The sequence below is a fragment of the Hipposideros armiger genome, unplaced genomic scaffold (assembly GCF_001890085.2).
Source record: "Hipposideros armiger isolate ML-2016 unplaced genomic scaffold, ASM189008v1 scaffold_107, whole genome shotgun sequence".
In the NCBI taxonomy this organism is placed as follows: domain Eukaryota; kingdom Metazoa; phylum Chordata; class Mammalia; order Chiroptera; family Hipposideridae; genus Hipposideros; species Hipposideros armiger.
Window position 1 is genome coordinate 1118917 of NW_017731457.1, and position 18352 is coordinate 1137268.

Here is an 18352-nt window from a genome sequence, read left to right on the forward strand (position 1 = left end):
AGCCGCCCTGCTGACCTCAGCTCCCAGAAAGACACCCCTGGCTTGTGCCCCAGTGATTCAGGGACTCAACTGTCCCTGATGCCCTAGGCTTGGGGCAAATCAGTGGTTAAACGAAACCGCCTATTTGAGGTTATGGCTTTCTTTCAGTTCGTGTCATTTTTAAAGAGCAGGGACGACAGAGAGAATTTTGCATTACCCTGCTCTAGAAAGGCGCCCAGCCCAAATGGGTCGATTCAGAGGGGCTGTCTGGAGGGGGTGGCTGAGGAAGGGTCAGGTGAATGCCTTAAAGCAGAACAAAATTAATGCTACCAGACCGGCCTTCTGACGGAGAACTCTGAGATCAGAGGCTCCACCCTCCAAAAACCCACACCTTGGTTGTAGATTTGGAAACAGTGTACTTAAAAGTTTTAAATCTTTTACAAGCTTAAAAAATTTTTGTTTCTGAAGCTGACATTTAGTTCAAAAAACCTGTTTTTGTTTTTTCAATCAGGTTGAACCCTAGATCAAGATGCCTTGTTGTGAGGGGCTCCAGCCTGTCAACCGTGACAGCATCAGTTTCTGCAAGTAGCCTCTGTGCACACGTGTTGTGTACATGGTCACTGGCAAGTCAGGATCTGTGGAGGGACCTCTGTGGGTCTCCAGATGCCCGTACGCATGCATACACTCCCTCGTGTGCTGAGGCCCAAGTGCAGAAAGTGGTTGCCACTTGCCACACACCCCACACTGTTTATGTCACAATCACCGCTCGCTGGCCGTTTCGCTCCACTGCCAGAAGTGCAGTGGGGCTGTCCACTGGGCTAGGCCAGCCGGCTGTTTGATGCATGTGCCTTCACAGGGGGCCAGCCCTGGGACATGCGTGGTGGCTGTGGAGGGGCCTGCTGGGCCTGGAGCCTGGACTCAGAACCAGGCCCTGGGACTCAGGGGGACCTCACCCCCAAACAGCTTTCCCTAGCCTTGGAGCCGCTTCCTGACCTATCCTATCACAACAGCCAGACCCTGGGGCTGCCACAAAAACCCATGTCCTGGGGATACCCTCACGCCCCCAGCCCATGTCCTTTGGGCTGCCTTGAAGACCCCCAGGCTAGAGAAACCCGGATCTCCAGTCCCTGACCTCCAGCCTTCTCCAGCTGGGAGAGGGGAGGCGTGGATAGGCTGTCTCTGTGCCTGCCCACAGAAGGGGGAGAACGTTCAGAGAGGCTCCCGACTACTGAACATGACAAAGCCTTGTCATGGCAATGCCTGGGGAGGGAGGAAGGGGGAGGGTCTCACAGGACATTCCCAGCCAATGGGATCAGCTGGGGAGCAAAGTCACAGAGAGCCAAGCCCCTCCTCCCCAATAAGCATCGTGTGGTAGTGGAGCTGGCAGTAGAGCGTATGCACGTTCCTGAAACTCTACTTCCCTCCTAGAAAGGGCGCAAAAGTGGAAAAAAAAAAAAAGGACAGCAGTCAAGGACAGAGAAAATAATAAAACAGAGGAGCCCCAGGGGCGCCAACGAGCCGGGGTGCTGGCGGACTGGAGGCGTCGGGCGCGTTACCCTGTTGTCGGCTAATTCTCGGAGCAGCCGCTCGGCCTGCGCCTTCTCCAGTAGCAGGCTCTGCTCCAGCTCCCCAATGCGCGCGTGCTCCAGCTGCGTCTGGGTCTGGTCCACCCGGGGAGGGTGGGGAGGTGGGGTCAGGAGAGAGGGCACAGGGAAAGGAAGCCGGAGGAAGAGAGAAAGAGAGAGAGGCGGCGTCATCTACCATGAACAAGACAGAACAGGTCAAGGAGAGGAGGTGGCTCGGGGAGAGAGAGGAGGTCTGGGGAAGTGGGACAAGTGGGCCTGCTTCCCGCCCCTCAACGTCCTGGCTGGGTTTTGTTAAGGGCAGAGGACAGGCTGCAGCAACCCTGCCGGAGCTGGCCCCTGGTGGAGGGGGCAATGGGCACCCTGGGCCCCTCCTGTCACCCCCAGGTGGCCCTTCCCCTTGCAGCTCCTAGGGAGGAGCCCCAGGCTGCTCCCACCCCCCACACTGGGAGCCTGGGGGCTGGTTTCCATTTCCAGGCACAGGATCCTGCACACAGGATGGACGAATGAGTCAATGACCCCAGGATTCCTGGCCCCCAGGCCTGAGCTGAAGGGGAATGAACCAACCAAATGGAAGGTTTAAAAACATATGCCCACACCATTGTGATTCTCCCAGCCTGGCCTCCCACCACCTAGCCCCAGCCCGGCCCTGTTAGTGCCCACCCCCCAGCGTCCTGCAGAGGACGCCTGGTCTCCCAGGAGCACCAGGGCACTTGCGTCCCAGCTTCACAAAACCCCGCTTCACATGCTAACAGAGCCCGACATTCTCTGGGTGCCCAGGCTGCCAGTTGGGTTTCCCTAACAGATCTGCGAGCACCCAGGGAAGTCCGGAGACCAAGAGCACAGTGGAGAGTAGTGAGAGGGTGCCCCTCATCCTCCGGCCTGTCCCATCATCACCCGGGAGAAACAAGATTAAGTAAATCTGTGCGGCAGCTCTGAAGAGGCAGGGCTTAGCAACACGGCATACATGACTGAAAACAAGAACACAAGCAACACTCGCAAGGATGATGGTGACGACAGTATAAAGTGGTACCACCTGTCCCAGAAAGACATCTCAGCTACAGAGATGTTTATGTCCTCTGACCTATATGACCTTATTTCTGTGAATGTTCCTCAAGTAATAACTGAGCAATTCCCTCTCTCGCTCTCAAGAGGGCGGCATGCTGTAGCGCTAACAAGTAGCCATGCTCAGTCTCTTCCAGGAAATGACAGGCGGATGACGGTGCCTCAGTGCAGGCCTCGTGAGGGCCATGTCCCCTCTTCTCCCCCTCCCGATGGTGCGCACAGTGGCTCTGCCTGGAGACCCAGGCTGCATGACGCACGTAAGTACCGTACTGGGGGCCCCACGGGCAAGAAAAAAGCCCCTGCGTCACGATTTCAAGGACAACCTCATTTGGTACCCCCCGAAAGGACTCTCCCTCATCACTTTCAGAACTGGGGTCTTCAAGGGGGTACAGAGGACCCCAGTGGAGTTCCTGCCAGTACTCACTTAAGATCAAGTCAACATAAGAGCTTGGGGGGAAAACAGGCTTAGCAGCTCGATTTTAGGTGGGGTGGACGGTTTGGCCTTCCCTTCTGCACCAGGCACTCTGCCCAGGGGCTGAGGAGTGCAGCCAACACTCCTGTTTCAGTCCCTCTCAGGTCCCCTGGAGTTCATGGTCATAAAACACTGTTAAGGCAGTCTTCCCATCTCACGGGAAAGAGGCCCCTCCAGAGAGAGAAAGCCTTAGGATCACGGAGCGGCTCTGGGCAGCACAAAGCCCATGCTCAGACCTCTGGGTCCCAGAACTAACGCCTTTCCCTGAACCAGCCTGCCTCTACAGAGGGAAGTCACACAGAGCAGTGGAGGTGGCTCTGGAAGTGGGGGGACTCCCTGTTTCTCTGCCCCCATTAAAATTCTGGACACTCAGCCCTGCCTGAGCCCTTGGCCTACAGCTCTTTCCCTTCTCACACTCACGGTCTCGACCCCACACCAAAGCACACAGCCATGCCTTGGGACATTACTATTATTTAATTATTAGTTATTAGTCATTAGTTGGGGGAGGAGTTTCCTCAACCACTCAAGGGGCTCCTGAAGGTGATGGGTACCCGTCACTTCTCTTGATATCCCTTCGGGCCTGGCACTAAAGCCTTCTCAACAAATAGCTGATTCTGAGTTCAAAAAAGCTGGCTCTTTCTGTTACAATGGGTATTTCCATGCAAATGAAAAGTAACACTGAGGTGCTACCTAATTAACAAAATAATAACACTAACCACCTGAATGATTAAACAACACTACCCCAAGTCTAAGGCTACCGATGTCCCCAGGTGGTGGCAGGGAGTGGCACACATTTTCATGATGCAACATGGTAACAACACCCATCTGAGAACCACAGAGCATGGCCCCAGCCTGTGACCCAGGAGTCCACTCCTGGAAAAGCACCTGACCATGCTCCTGCCCTGTTGGTGCACTGGGGACATGAATGTGAACAAGACAGACAGGGTCCCCACCCCCAAGAGGCTTACATTCTGGGGAGGGCCACAAATGTAATAAATGACTAGTGAGGGTAACTTCAGGTTGTGACTGAGGCTAGGAACAGGGCACCAGGTGGAGGGCAAGTGGGATGGGGGAAACCGAGGAGGCAGCAAAGGCCTCTAAGAAACACAATTTAAGATGAGACCTGAAGGAGAAACAGGGACCCGCCGACCCAGGCAGGGGGTGGAGGAGAAGTGGGCCAGGCAGAGGAACCAGCATGTGCAGAAGCTCAGAGGCAGACAGAGTTTGGGGTGTTCCAGAAACAGAGAGGAGCCCCACATGCCTGGAGCAGAGGTGCGCAGCCAGGCTGGGTCCCGAGGGTCTTCCCTGTGCCACCCTACAGAGCCTGGGTTTTATCTAGGGTGGGGGCATGAGCTGTGTGAGTGAAAAGGGCAAAGGATCTGATTGACATTTTTAAAAGATTTGGTCATATGATGCCTGCGGTTTGCTTCAAAATAACACGAGAGGGGGCGGGGGGCGGGTAGCTAAAACAAGAGAGGACGTGAGTTGAAAATCATCGAAGCTGGGTGATGTATAAATGGGGGTTCATGACACCATCCTCTCTACTTACAGATAAAAAGTCTATCTGGCTTCAGTGTGAACAACAGACAGTTGAGGAACAAGACCGGGAACCGAGGGGCTAAGTAGAGGCTGTGCAGTTGTCCAAGGAAAAGTGCTGTGGCCTGGCCCAGGGCGGTGGCCATGGGGTGAAGATAATTTGAGAGACAAGGTCAAGAGGGTTTCTGATGAAGGGATGAGGGAAAGAGAAAGTTCAAGATGAATTTTAGCTGTGGAGCCGGAGCAACTGTATGGATTGTGGGGCCAACTGCTGAGATGGGAACGATGTGGGGAGGGGGCGGGCGGTGTTCGGGGGAAACAGGAACGAATGGAAGAGATTTATTTGGGACATGTTACATATGGGATGCTGTACTGGGTTGAATAGCACCCCCTCTAATTTCATACCCACCTGGAGCCTCAGAACATGACCTTGCTTGGAATAGGGTCTTTTACATGTAATTGGTTAAGATGAGGTCATCGTGGATTAAGGTGGGTCTGAAATCCAATGACTGGTGTCCTTATAAAAAGGCCATGTGAAGTGACATAGGAACACACAGGGAAGAAGGCAGTGATGATGGGGGCAGTGACGCAGCTACAAGCTGAGGGCACCAAGGGTTGCCAGTAATCCCACCAGAGCTGGGAGAGAGGCATGGAACATTCTCCCTCAGGGACTCCAAAGGGAACAACTCTGCCCACACCTCGATTTCAGATTTCTGGCCTCCAGAATTTTGAAAGAACAAATTTGTATTGTTTTAAGCCACCGAATTGTGGTAAAAAATTTTTTTACCGCAGCCCCAGGTAAGTGCTGCAGGTGCTTCTCACTCACTTACTCATCCTGGAGATGTCCAACAGGTGGGCCAGTGGAGCGTGGGGGAACCAGGGCCATCACAGGCTTTATGCCACAGACTGGGAACGCTCAGGGAGTGTAGACCGACAGGCAACGGGCCCGGACTGAGCCCTATACAGGCCCACATCACATGTCAGGAAGGAGGCTGAGAGGCTGGAATGGGCACCTCGTGTGGCTGGAGGAGTGAGGCCAGGAGGACAAGCAGAGAGATGAGGTAATATAGCTGGAGGGGGACCAGGAGTTCAATGAGGTGTTCTGGGGTTTATTTTTTCTTTAAAGATTTTTTTTTATTGGGGGAATTGGGGGGATGGGAACAGTGCTGGGGAATTGGGGGAAGGGGAACAGACAAGTTGCTGTCGTTTTGTTCTTCAGTCTAGTTGTGGAGGACGTTGCTTCACTGGCCCAAGTTGGCACCATCATTGCGCTCTTCCCGGGCGAGGCAGATCAGTCGCCGGCTTCTGGACGGCCGCTCACGGCGGCTGCTGGCCGCTCACGCTGGCTGCTGGCTACACACGGTAGCCCATGGCAACCCACTGCCGCAGGGGCTGCAGCCTACGCTGTGGCCGGCGACTCACGGCAGCCCAGCTCCAGGTCGAGCCATTGTTCAGCATCTCAGCTGCAGAGGGCAGTGTCACTGGCCCTCATATGTGGGATCCGAACCGGGGCCCTCTGGCGTCCCAAGCCAGTTCTTAACCATCGCACCACTCGGCCGGCCCTGGGGTTTATTTTTGATGTTTAAGGTGGGTGGGAATGTGTGGAACTTCGAGTTAATTTGCCTTCTAGTTGTAATGAATATGGTCACAAGAAAAACAGCAGCCATGGGACTCTACTGCCCTTGAACGGAATTAGTTGTTAGTCACTGTCTGTCCCACCCCCTGTATCTCCAGGCCAGGACCACTGGATATGGGATGTACAGCTGATCCAAAGCCAGCCAGCCCACTGGCTAGCCTGGGACCAATCAGATTCTCTCAAGAAGACAGCTAGTAGATGGTGGGTGCAGGGGCCTGGTGGAGCCAGGAGGGTGGGGGGGGGTGGCAGGGAGAGGGGGCATATGTGTCAAGGGACATGGAATCATACTAAGAGAGACACAGACATGCAGCCTGACCAGGAGTCATGAGAAGAGGGAGGACCCTGAGCAGGAGAGAACAAGCTTGGATCCTGATGTTCCCGTTCCCTAACCTGCCTGTGAGATTTCCCTGTCGTCTTTCCCTCCATTGACTGGGGTTAGCAGGAGGGGCCTCTGTTCCTTGCACCCACAGGCCCTTCTCCCAGAAGCCCACCCCAATCCCCGCAGGAGGAGCCGCCAGCGGGAAAGCCAGCCAAACATGACCTCCTGACCTGCCCCCTTGGCTCAGGGGGAAACAGCCATGAGAACACCCTGACGCTGGGCTGGGGCCCCTACACCAGGTTGGGCCCTGACATCCATCCTTTAAGCTCAGCAGAAAACGTGCTCCAACAGGGGCAGCTGGCAGTAACCCTACACACATCACACATGTCCCTCCCCTAGCCAGAGTCATCTAGGGACAGAACAACCATATGCGTACTTTTGCTGCACACTGAAAGTTACAGGGGTCTTAATATGGCTCTATTACAAAATCGGCAACTACAATTTCCTATTTGAGCTCAGAATGATCTAGGGCAGAGATTCCCAAAATGTGGTTCCTAGACCAGCATCACCTGGGAATTTGTTAGAAACACAAATTCTCAGGTTCCACCCAGACTTACTGAACAGCCACTCTGGGGCTGGGGCCAGCCTTCTGTGTCCCAACAAACCGTCTAGAGGATGGATTCTCAAGGTTCAGAATCACTGACCTGGTTTAACCTCCTCATTTTACAGAAGAGCAAACTGAGGCTCGGGAAGGGAAGAGGCTGCCAAGGCCAGGTCGGGCCAGGGCAGCATGTGGACAGGGACTGAACTCATTGTCCCCTGCCCCATCTGACAGCTCCAGGAGTCCCTGTCCCTCGTCACCTCCCAGGAAGCAGGGAGGCCACAGCAGGGAGGCGTTCCTGCCCAACCAACTGTGGCCTCGTGAGCCCTGCGGTCTCTGCATGGTTCGGTGAGAGGGCTGGGGGTGGCGGGTGGAGTGCTTTAGTAATTGATGTGAGCACCCCCATCCCTCAGCTGTGTAAGGGTGAGTTGGATTGGAGAGTAAAAGGTCCACCTGTCCAGGTGTTATAACCAAGGAGGTGCTACAAGTGGCCTTCTTTATGGGCTGGGCTCAGGAGTCAGGAGTCCTGGTCCCTGGTCCTTGGTCCCAGTGGCTGCTGACTTGTTCCATGACTGGGTCTGTATCTTTCTGTGCCTGTTTTCCCATCTATAAGTTCTGTGACACAACAACAAGCTAATTTTAGCCAAAATTTTACCTGGAATCCAAGATGAACTAAGGACCCAAGTGATACCGCTAGGGCTATTACCCAACAAAACAGAGGCAGGGGAGTCCAGCCAATATGTCCTCAGGCCTAGCCATGTGGATACCCTTGGTCCATCCCACCCAGTAACCAGATACAGGAAAGGAAGGCCCCTCAGGCTCCTGGAGCTGAGCCACTCCCACCTCTGACACCAGAGTCTCCCATGACCAAACCCCTCCCCACTAGCCCCAGGTATGACCTTGGACCCTTCCGTATTTCTCCCTTGAAATCCCCCAGCTCCCTCCCAGGGGCCCCCGAGTTGCTGCCAGTCCCTCATGGCCATTTGCCCTGCAAGGGCTAGGCCTGGGGTGCCAAGCCACCAGGGGCGGGCTTTTGACTGTTACCTCCAGGTCTCCCTTGGTGATGGACTCCTCCTCCACTCGGAACTGCAGGTCCTCCACCTTCCTGTGGGTGAGAAGAGGGGGCTGAGCAGGCTTCGCCCAGGGTGGTGGCTTCCCCAAGTCAGTGATGGCAGAGAAGCAAGGCCACAGAGCTCACACTCAGATCACGCAGACAGTGCCATTCCAGCAGAGGCGGGACCTGCCCAGAGCCCCATGGCAGATGAGGCAGAGCCTCCTGCAAACCTCCAGCTCTCCCAACTTCCCAACCTGTGTTCCACGCAGAGACCACTGGATTCTCTAAAATGGGAGTGTTTAATGTGACATCCTTCCTCCCAGGGTGGTTGTGGGAATAAATGATGGAATGATTGTAAATGAAAGGAGAGTGACGCTAGGGACCACTCTGTTTTCATCTCTGCAGGAACAGACTGCCACATGGAGCGGTCTGTGGGGATGGAGGGGACGGAGGGTAGGCTTCTTCCCCTGCTGACCCTGCTCTCATCCACAGGTCCCAAATCAGGGGCCGGAGTCCTGATCCCCACAGCTCCCTGATGTGGAGGGGGCCACTTTCAGGGAGATACACTGACCCACCCACATGCCAAGATAGCACAGGGGAGACGCAGGCACAGTACAGCTCACACAGCTGCTCTGACTGGGACCTCCCGACAGCTCCCAGCATACAGATGAGGAAACTGAGGCTCAGGAAGGGCAAGTGACCTGACCAAGGTTATCCAGCAAGTACAGAGCGATGTTGGAACTTGTACCCAGGCCCTTCCCAAACACAGCTCCCACAATGTCTTAAATATCTGTTTTTGTTTTGTAGGCATCAGGTGCATTGCCATGGGAACCATACGTGTGGGCCCTGACCAGCAAGCATCTCAGGCAGATATAAATAAGCCCTCCTGTCCCCAGTAAGACGGCAACTGCCTGTCCAGCACATGCCTTGCTGAAAGCCCCCAAAACAGACCCCAGGGTGCAGGGCTAAGGGCTATCTCTGTGCAGGGGAGAACAGGGAGCCGAAGAAATCTATGTGTCAGCCGGGAGACAAAGGTAGTCTCCTGGACCAAGGGAAACTCCGTCCTCTGTCAGCTGTGTCCCACCAGGTCAAGGAAAAAGCCAGGCGAGAGTCCCCACACACAGGGAACCACAAATCCCACCAGCCACTGTGCCAGGGCAGAAAGAACCAGCAGCACCACCAATAGGCTGGTGACCTCAGGCAAATTCCTTCCCGCTCTGAGCCTCAATGTTCTCATCTGTGACATGGGGGCAATACCTGCCCCCTGAGTTAATGGTAAGACTGAGAGATGGTGCAGCAAGGCACTCAGTGTAATGGGTGTGTGTGTGTGTGTGTGTGTAGAGGGGGAGCGGGGCTGACACCCAGGCACAAGGTGCTTTGAGCATCCTTTTGCTGCTGCTTCTCTGAGCCTCAGTTTCCTGACATGTGAAATGGGAATAGAGCTTCTGGACATGAGTTGTGAGCTCCATGCACAGAACCTGGCCCAGATGGTGGTCGGTCTGTGGACCTGAGCTGGTTCAAGGGGTGGGGACATTGTGTCTCCTTCAAGGTGCATGTCTCCCCAGGGGCACCAGGCATGAGCGTCCTCCCCCCCAGGGGGGCCTCCTCATGATACGCTGCACGAGCTAAGCGGGACAGGAACAGTGAACTCCACACAGTCGGAAAGGAAAGCAGCTAACAAGTGTGGTGTCCCCACATGCTCAATGCCATGTCGGTGCTTTACTGGGATTATCTCGTAAATCCTGCCAACAACCAGGTAGGGGATCCCCACACCATTTTACAGATGAGAAGACTAAGGCCCGCAGAGCTCGTGTCACTGGTATGGGTGACACAGCCTGTAAGTGGTGGAGGCAGAATTTGGCCCTGGGCCTGCTGGTCCTGAGCGCATGCTCTTCCTGGTCATCCTTAAGAAGGTTCAGAGAAAATGTCCTGCAGGCCCAGGGCAGGGGCAGCGCGTACCTCCTCTCCTCCTCCAGCTGGTTGGACAGGTCTACTTTCTCCTTCCGCACGCTCTCCACCAGCAGCCGGGCCCGCTGCAGCTTCTCCTCTGCTTCTGCAACATACTGGGCCCCGAGCAAGGGCCAGGACAAGGTCAGCCTCCTCCAGGGGTCAGGGGCCAGGTGGGGGAGGGGCGGGAGGGAGCAGGGGTGGTGCAAGGAGTCGGGCCTGGAACCCCAGCCACCCCTACTCCCCTGCCAGCCCTAGTTGGTATGGACCGAGGCCTAATGTGAGGAGGGTGGGCTCAGCTGAGTGCCTCACCCAGTGGGAACCTCAGGTCCACCTGTCCCCATACCTAGCACCCCAATATCTGTCACCTCCTTCAACCCCTAAGGGCCTAAAACCCATTGTCTTGTGAAAGCCCCTGATATAGCACACATGGGACCCAGAGCACACACATGAGCTTGACCTTATTAATTCTAACACCCGAGGAAGAGGTGAGCCAGCTCCACGCAGGTGGCTAACATCAGGGAAGAGCAGACATGTGATAGCAGCCAACTCAAGGCTACAAGCAATGGCTTACTTCCCTGAAACCCAAATATGCTTAAAAGCATGATCTGAAATGTGGACAGTTGTATAAAAAAAAAATGTGTACATGAGTATTATTGAGACAAAGTGAGAAATTGGAAGCAAAAAACAACAGTAGGGGATTGGCCATTGTCAGCAAGCACACATCCCATGACAGATGGCAAGGCAGCCACTCACACGGGGAAGAATTTTCCTCGACCTAGAAAATGCTTGCACTAAGAAAGTTGCAAAAGGCAGGATACCCAGTTTACATCTGGGTTCTGAAAGTATGTGTACCTATCCATGGGAAGGAAATTCGCCAGCAGGAGTAGGAGGGGTGTTGCTGATGCACATCTTAGTCTTCTCTGGACACCCGAGTTCTCCACCCTGAGCATGAGTGGCCTACGAGCCTGGCCTGAGGGGCTGTGTTGGTGCCCTCTGGGTGCCCAATGCCCCCCTGCCCACTCACCTGCTCATGCTGCGCCTTGAGCAGGGCGATCTCCTTCTCCACCTCGCAGATGTGGCTTGTGGCCTTGGCCACCTCGGCCCGCTCCAGGTCCCGTTCAGCCAGCAGCTGCTCGATATGCTGCTGCTTCTCCTTCAGCGCCTCTTGCAAGGCAGTCGTGCCTGAGATCTTGCGGGCGTAGCGCGAAGAGGTCTCCGTGAGCTGCGGGAAGGCATGGGTGCAAGCAGGACTCAGGGACCCGGAGCACTCTCCAGATAACCCACACCCAACCCCCTCCTGGGGGGTGGGGGACCCAACTGCCTCACTCCCAGGGTCCTGCTCCTCCCCCTGCCAGTGCCCTGGGCACTCTGGCCCCTGCCTACTTATGCCGGGGGAAGGGTATGATTTCAGATTCAGGGAACTCCCTCTTCCCAGGACAGTCACAGCTGCTGGGGCTCTGCCTCATGGTGGGCTCCCTCATCTGGGCCACCTTCTCCTGGGCCAGGAGGAACCTCCCACTCCAGACTAGGCTTGGATAGTAAGCTGTTCGTCCAGACGGGCAGCCTCGCCGTCTTCCCTCACCCAGGGTGGCTGTGGCAGCCTTTTTGAAACCCCTGCCCTGCATCTATAGGACCCTCCTTAACTCCCAGGGAAGGGCTTAGGCTACTGATAAGTCAGTAATAAAAATAACAATAAATGTAAACGGATCAATTTCCCTATTAAAAGGTAAGCACTTTCATCTTTGTTCAAAAACTGCAAAATGAGGGCTGGCCGAGTGGCTCAGTTGGTTAAGAGCTCGCTCAAGAGTGTGAGCTCTGAGCAACAGCGGTTCGAGTCCAGCCCAAGCTGAGCTGCTGCTGAGCTGCCAACAGGTAGCAGGATGGCTCAGCTAAAAAAAAAAAAACCAAAAAAACAAAAAAACTGCAAAATGAGGGATGCCTGGAGCCAGAGCAAGTCAGGGGCAGATGGGTCTCTCCTTCCCCACTCCCCCCACACACCTGGGTACCCCTCCCTAGCCCCACCCTCACCAGACCACTGCGGCTGGGCCGGCCCCCCACAGAGGAGGCCACAGAGCTGACAGAGCTGATGGAGGAGCTGCTGGGACTGTGGGTCAACGCTGAGACACCCATGGCCATACGCTTGGTCTTCTTGGCCTTGGCGGGGCTGGTGGATGGGAAGCCGATACGGATCACCTTGTGGATGGGTGCGAAGAGACCAAACTTGGGTGGGCACTGGAAGTACCTGGGGAAGCAGGAGGCAATCATGCTGTTATCATGGCTGAACAGCCTGGAGCCTCTCCTGCCTTCTCTACCTCTTCAGAGCCCAGCACAGAGGCTCATCCTTGGGGCCCCATCACCCATACCCCAAGACCAATAGAGGGGACTCCCAGAAAACGGATAGAGGGGAGTAGAGGGCCTGAGTTTCTCTATAGCCGTGAACAGCCATTGGGCATATTTGGGGGGGGGGAGGTATAACAATTACCTAGCACCAGTTCCTTTTCATGAATGCTCATTTCAATCCCCCAACCACTATATTGTTATCTACATTTCACAGATGAGGAGACTTAGGCTCAGAGAGGTTAAGTAACTTGCCCACAGTTACACAGCTGGTTAAGTGGCAAAGCTGGGACTGGACCCCCTCTCCCCAGCCTGCTGGGCTCCCAAGCCAACTATGCTTGGCTCTCACACACCACTCAGATGCCCCCAGCCATATCTGAAGCCTCACTCTCACGGCTGCTCTTGGACCACCCCAAGACCCAAGAAACCCAGTTCGCTCTCTGCCCATGGGGCTCCCCGTACAGAGAAGCAAAAGCCTAAGAGAGACACCTTGGGGGTGCTGCCCTACCTGCCCTCGAATTCTGAAAGCTAGAGTGAGTTGAGAGAAATATCCATCTTAAAAACAGGAAGGCAAAGTTTTGTTGTGGAAACTGAGTCGTCTTCTTCTCTTAAAACCTCTCTGGCCATGGACTCCACATGGACCAGGGTAGCTGGTCCTGTCCAGTTTCTGACTCACCTTAGAACTGTCATCCCATCCTGACTCTTCCCACATTTGGGTCTTCGCTCAGGCTGTCCCCACAGTCTAGCACACTTTCCTTCTCAGCGCTGTCACGGCCTTATCTGGGCTACAGAATCTAGCCCAGGGACAGCCAGTACAGGAACGAAGGCCACCTGGACTTAGTCTCACATCCCTGACACTGTGCACCCATCACATCACGTCCCCCCAACCCCAACAAGCCCAGGCAAAGCCTTAGACCCTCTCGACCCAATATTCCCAGCAGTCAATTCCCTTTCATTAGAGAAGACATAGAACCTGGAACCACTTGTGATCCCACTCTTTGCTGTAGGGTGCCAGTCGCTGTGATTATATCTTGTATGAGGTGTGATCAAACAATACAGTGAATATTTAAATAAAAATAAATTATTACAGTAAAAGACACATTGCCATTAATCCCCCTCAAAATACACCCCCTCTCTTCGAACACTTATCCCATCCTTCTTGCCACTTTCTGAAGCAGTTCTGAAAGTCCTCTTTCATGAGTCTCTTTAGTTGCGCTGTTGTGGCTGCCTCAATGTCCTGAATCGTTTTGACTTTGGAGAAGAGCCAGAAATTGCACGATGCCAGATCTGGTGACTAAGGTGGACGAGGACATACCGTAATGTTTTTATTTGACAGAAATTGCCTTATACCAGAAGTGATGTGTGACACGGAGCATTGTCATGATGGAGGATGATTTACATCACACTTTAAAACACACCTTCTCTCAACCATAGCTCACACCCAACTGACTGCACTGACCAAGTTGAAACTTGTCACACAGTTATTAAGGTTCGATCCGCCGCTTCCAGTATTGAAGATCCCTGCCTTTCTGTTGGATGGCACTCGGCAGCAGCATTCACTGTATTTTGTGATCACAATGGAAAGCCTCCATGAACTGCTTCAGAAAGTGGCAAGAACGATGGGATAAGTGTGTTAGAAGTGAGGGGGGAGTATTTTGAGGGAAATTAATGGCACTGTGTCCTTTAGTGTAATAAATTTTTTATTTAAATATTCACCGTAGCTTTTGATCACACTTCGTATCATCCAGGGGAACCAGAGAAAGGCAGGGACCACTGCCTCTCTTAGCATTTGCCCTGACTCTGTGTGACCTTAAGCAATGACCTCTCTGGCCTCCGTTCTCTCATCTGTAAAATGGGGATGCTATTCCCACCACCTGCCCCTATGGGCTGTGACAGAAGGGCAGAGGCAGCATATATACTGTGGTTTCTGGCACAGCCACTCAGACACTCAACACTGGCTCCCTCAAACGCCCCATCCCTGTCCCCTGCACCCATCCCAGATGAAAAGGAACCCCCGCCCACATTCCCAGGGTAAGCCCGCTGTACCTGGTGCCCGCCACCGCCCCATCGTTCTTCCCAAGGGGCTCGTCCAGCTCCACGCCACACCATTCGCCCTTGGCAAAGTCCGTCTCCCCCACGTACCGCACCACGCCGGTCTTCGTCCCACCAACCTGTTGGCACACGGAGAGACTCAGGTCCAGAAGATGCAGTGGGCACAGGCACAGATGGCACAGGCACCCGGGTGCTCAGGCTCATCCAATCCCTCCCTTCCAGTATGCAGGGGAGAGAGGAGCCAGGGGTGAGGAGGCCTAAGAAGAGCTGGGAGGGATACAGGTATAACCAGTGCTTCCCACGGCTGTCCCATGCAAAAGCTTTGGAGACAGACAGACAGATCTGCATTCAAACTCTGCCACTTACAAGCTGTGTGAACTTGAGCAAGTTACCTAACCTCTCTGAGCTTCAGCATCTTCATATGTGAAAAGGGTTTTTGTGAGGATTAAGTACTGTAGGTGCAGTGTCTGACACATACTAGAGTCTCAATAAGTTTTTATCCTTAAAAATGGTTTAAATGGTAGTTGCCGGGGCCTGGGATTGGGATTTGGGGGAATGGGGGGGCTGGTAATGGGGAGTTGTTTAATGGGAGTAGAGTATCAGTTCTGCAAGAGGAAAAAGATCTGTACATCTGTTGCACAACCATGTGAATATACTTAACACTATGAACTGTACACTTAAGATGGTTAAGAAGGTAAATCTTATGTGTATTTTCCCAGTTAATAAAACTCACAGGACAGGGCAATAAGTATAAATATTACTGTAAAAATAGTTAAAAAATTATTTATTACATAAAGAGTCAAATACTTCTAAAGACTTAAAAAGCCCTAGAAGTTTCTCCACCTGTCCCCAGAATCAAACATTTTAACTCTTTAAGCTGAATTTTTGGGTATATACTGTATTTCCCCCATGCATAAGACGCACCTTAATTTTGGGGCCCAAAATTTGAAAAAAAATGTATTATATAAAGTTATTGAACTTAAGTTTTATTCATCATAAAATTCATACAACTCCTCATCACTGTCAAAACTCCCAACCATTAGCTTGTCCTCATTTGTGTCTGATGACGAATCACTGTCTTCATATGTTGCCTCTCATAGCCTTCTTCTGCCGTGGCGTCTTCAGTAGGGTTTCTTCTTCCCGTAGCCAGTCTTGGATTGTTTTCTCAGTTGGAGGAGGACCAAACTTACGTTCAGCAGCATGATTTTTATTCACTTTCGCAAACTGGATCACTTTTAACTTGAATTCAGCACTGTACAAAAATCTTTTCTGAGCCATTGCTGGACAGAACATGGCAAAACGTAACCTACTGTAGTATACTGGTAACAAGTGCGAAACAATGAGCGCAGACAACAAGCGCAAAAAAGCAGGAAATGCAAGTAAAAAAATCTACAACCACTGTATAAGACGCACCATTTTTGGACCCCAAATTTTTCAAAAAAGGGTGCGTTTTATACATGGGGAAATACGGTACCTCCACATTTCTAAATAACACGCTTATATTGCTGCTTCTTGCCTTCTCAATTTTGGGCGTCATCCATCAACTTCCCATCAAGAAAAAGAAGGCATTACCACTGCTTCACACCTACTTCCCAGCTTTCCACCCTTTTCCACACAGCGATGTCTTAATTTTGATCAGATCTGGGTTTAAAGTGATATGACTAAGTAAACACCACTCACAGATGAGAATGGGAGGCTGTAGTTACTCTTCCTTTCCCACACAACTTTTAACCTACAGATAATAACTATCTTTCATTTTTTAAAAGATTTTATTGGGAAATTGGGGAAGGGGAACAGTGTTGGGGAATTGGGGAAGGGGAACAGCCAAGTTGTTGTCCTTCAATCTTAGTTGTGGAGGGCGCAGCTAGCTCAGCTCCAACTCTGGTCACCATCTGGCCGCCCGTCGGCAGCTCGCGGCGCACAGCTCAAGGTGCCATGGTCAATATTGGTTGCAGGTGAGCGTAGCCCACCATCCCGAGAGTGGAACTGGCAACCTTGTTGTTAGGAGCACCTGCTCTCACCAGCTGGGCCATCCTGCCACCTGTTGGCAGCTCAGCGGCAGCTCAGCTCGGGCGCAGCTCACTGGCACATGTGGGAATCGAACCGGCAACCCTGTTGCTCAGAGCTCGTGCTCTTAACCAACTGAGCCACTTGGTGGGCCCAGAAGCTATTGGGTTGTTGGAAAAGTCATGACATATGTTTGCAACAGATGGCAATAGTTCATTTTTAGACGTACTAGAGTCGTTCGCATCTATGTTATTGCTGTCATTTGACAGCTGACAGTTCTAGCTTCATTCTAAAAACAAACATTGAGCAATTTGGTTGAGTTTTGGAAATTTTACAAGTTGAAGATGTAAGACCAAACTGTGCATTTTTGCCATATTTTACGGTTTTGCTTCCACAAAGGGAAGAACGCGCGTCAAACTTGTGAAAAGTTGCATAAAGTTTACGGTGACAATGCTTTACAAGAATGTCAGTGCCAACAATGGTTCATGAAATTCCATCCTGGTGATTTTGATCTCAACAACGCTCCTCGGTCAGGAAGGTCCACCGAGGTTGATAACGACAAAATAAAGGCATTGATTGAGTCAAACCCACGTTACACAACAATGCAGAAACATTGAACATCCATCATTCAAGCGTTCACGGCCACCTGAAGAAGCTGGGATGCGTAAGCAAGCTCGATATTTGGGTTCTGCATGAACTCAAAGAAGTTCATTTGATGGCGCATATAAACATCTGCAATATGCTCATTAAACGTGAGGAAAACAATCCTTTTTTTTTAAAGATTGTATTGTGGAATTGGGGGAGGGGAACAGCGTTGTGGAATTGGAGAAGGGGAACAGACAAGTTGCTGTCCTTTTGTTCTTCAGTCTAGTTGTGGAGGGCGTTGCTTCACTGGCCCATGTTGGTATTATCATTGCGCTCTTCCCAGGTGAGGCAGACCGGTCGCTGGCCACTGGACGGCCTCTCACAGCAGCTCTTGGCAGCTCACACCGGCTGCCAGCCACTCACGCTGGCTGCCAGCCACTCACGGTAGCTTTACGGCAGCCCACTGCAGCCTACGTCATTGCCGGAGACTCATGGCAGCCCAGCTCCAGGTGGAGCTGTTGATCATCTTAGCTGTAGAGAGCAGTGTCACTTGCCCTAATGTGGGATTTGAACCGGGGCTCTGCTGCTCAGAGCTGGTGTCCCAAGCCAGCTCTTAACCAACGTGCCACTTGGATGGCCCAAAACGATCCTTTTTTGAAGCGGCTGATAACTGATGATGAGAAGTGGATTGTTTACAACAATATGGTGTGCAGTCTTGGTCCCGACGTGATGATTCACCTCAAATGACATCGAAAGTAGACATTCATCAGAAGAAGGTTATGCTCTCAATGTGGTGGGATTTTAAAGGTGTCGTGTTTTTCGAGCTCCTACCAAGGAACCAAACAATCAATTTGAATGTGTACTGTCAGCAATTGGACAGTTTGAACGAATCCATCATCCAGAAACATCCAGAGCTTGCTAATCGTAAAGGAGTTGTGTTCTATCGCGACAACGCGAGACCGCACACAAGTGTGATCACCCGTCAAAAATTATTGGAGCTTGGATGGGATGTATTGCCACACCCACCATACTCGCCTGACCTTGCGCCACCAGACTTCCACTTGTTTCACTCTCTTCAAAACTCCTTGTGTGATATAACGTTCAATTCAGATGAGGCTGTAAATCAGCACCTTGTTCAGTTTTTTGCAAATAAAGATAGGTCTTTCTATGAACGAG

General features: G+C 52.5%; 1 protein-coding gene across 6 annotated transcripts in view; it reads right to left on the reverse strand.

The window, feature by feature from the left end:
• Positions 1-18352, reverse strand: part of CLIP2 (CAP-Gly domain containing linker protein 2) — a 94434-nt gene that overhangs the window by 19240 nt on the left and 56842 nt on the right. For 5 of the 6 annotated variants that reach the window (XM_019646902.1, XM_019646901.1, XM_019646908.1 and 2 more), the window contains exons 4-9: positions 14579-14703; positions 12224-12437; positions 11220-11417; positions 10205-10308; positions 8236-8296; positions 1536-1640 (exon numbers count right to left, since the gene is read on the reverse strand). In XM_019646902.1, coding sequence (XP_019502447.1) covers positions 1536-1640; positions 8236-8296; positions 10205-10308; positions 11220-11417; positions 12224-12437; positions 14579-14703 — 807 coding nt within the window. The remainder of the gene's footprint in view (positions 1-1535; positions 1641-8235; positions 8297-10204; positions 10309-11219; positions 11418-12223; positions 12438-14578; positions 14704-18352) is intronic. The other variant, XM_019646903.1, reaches the window with a different exon arrangement.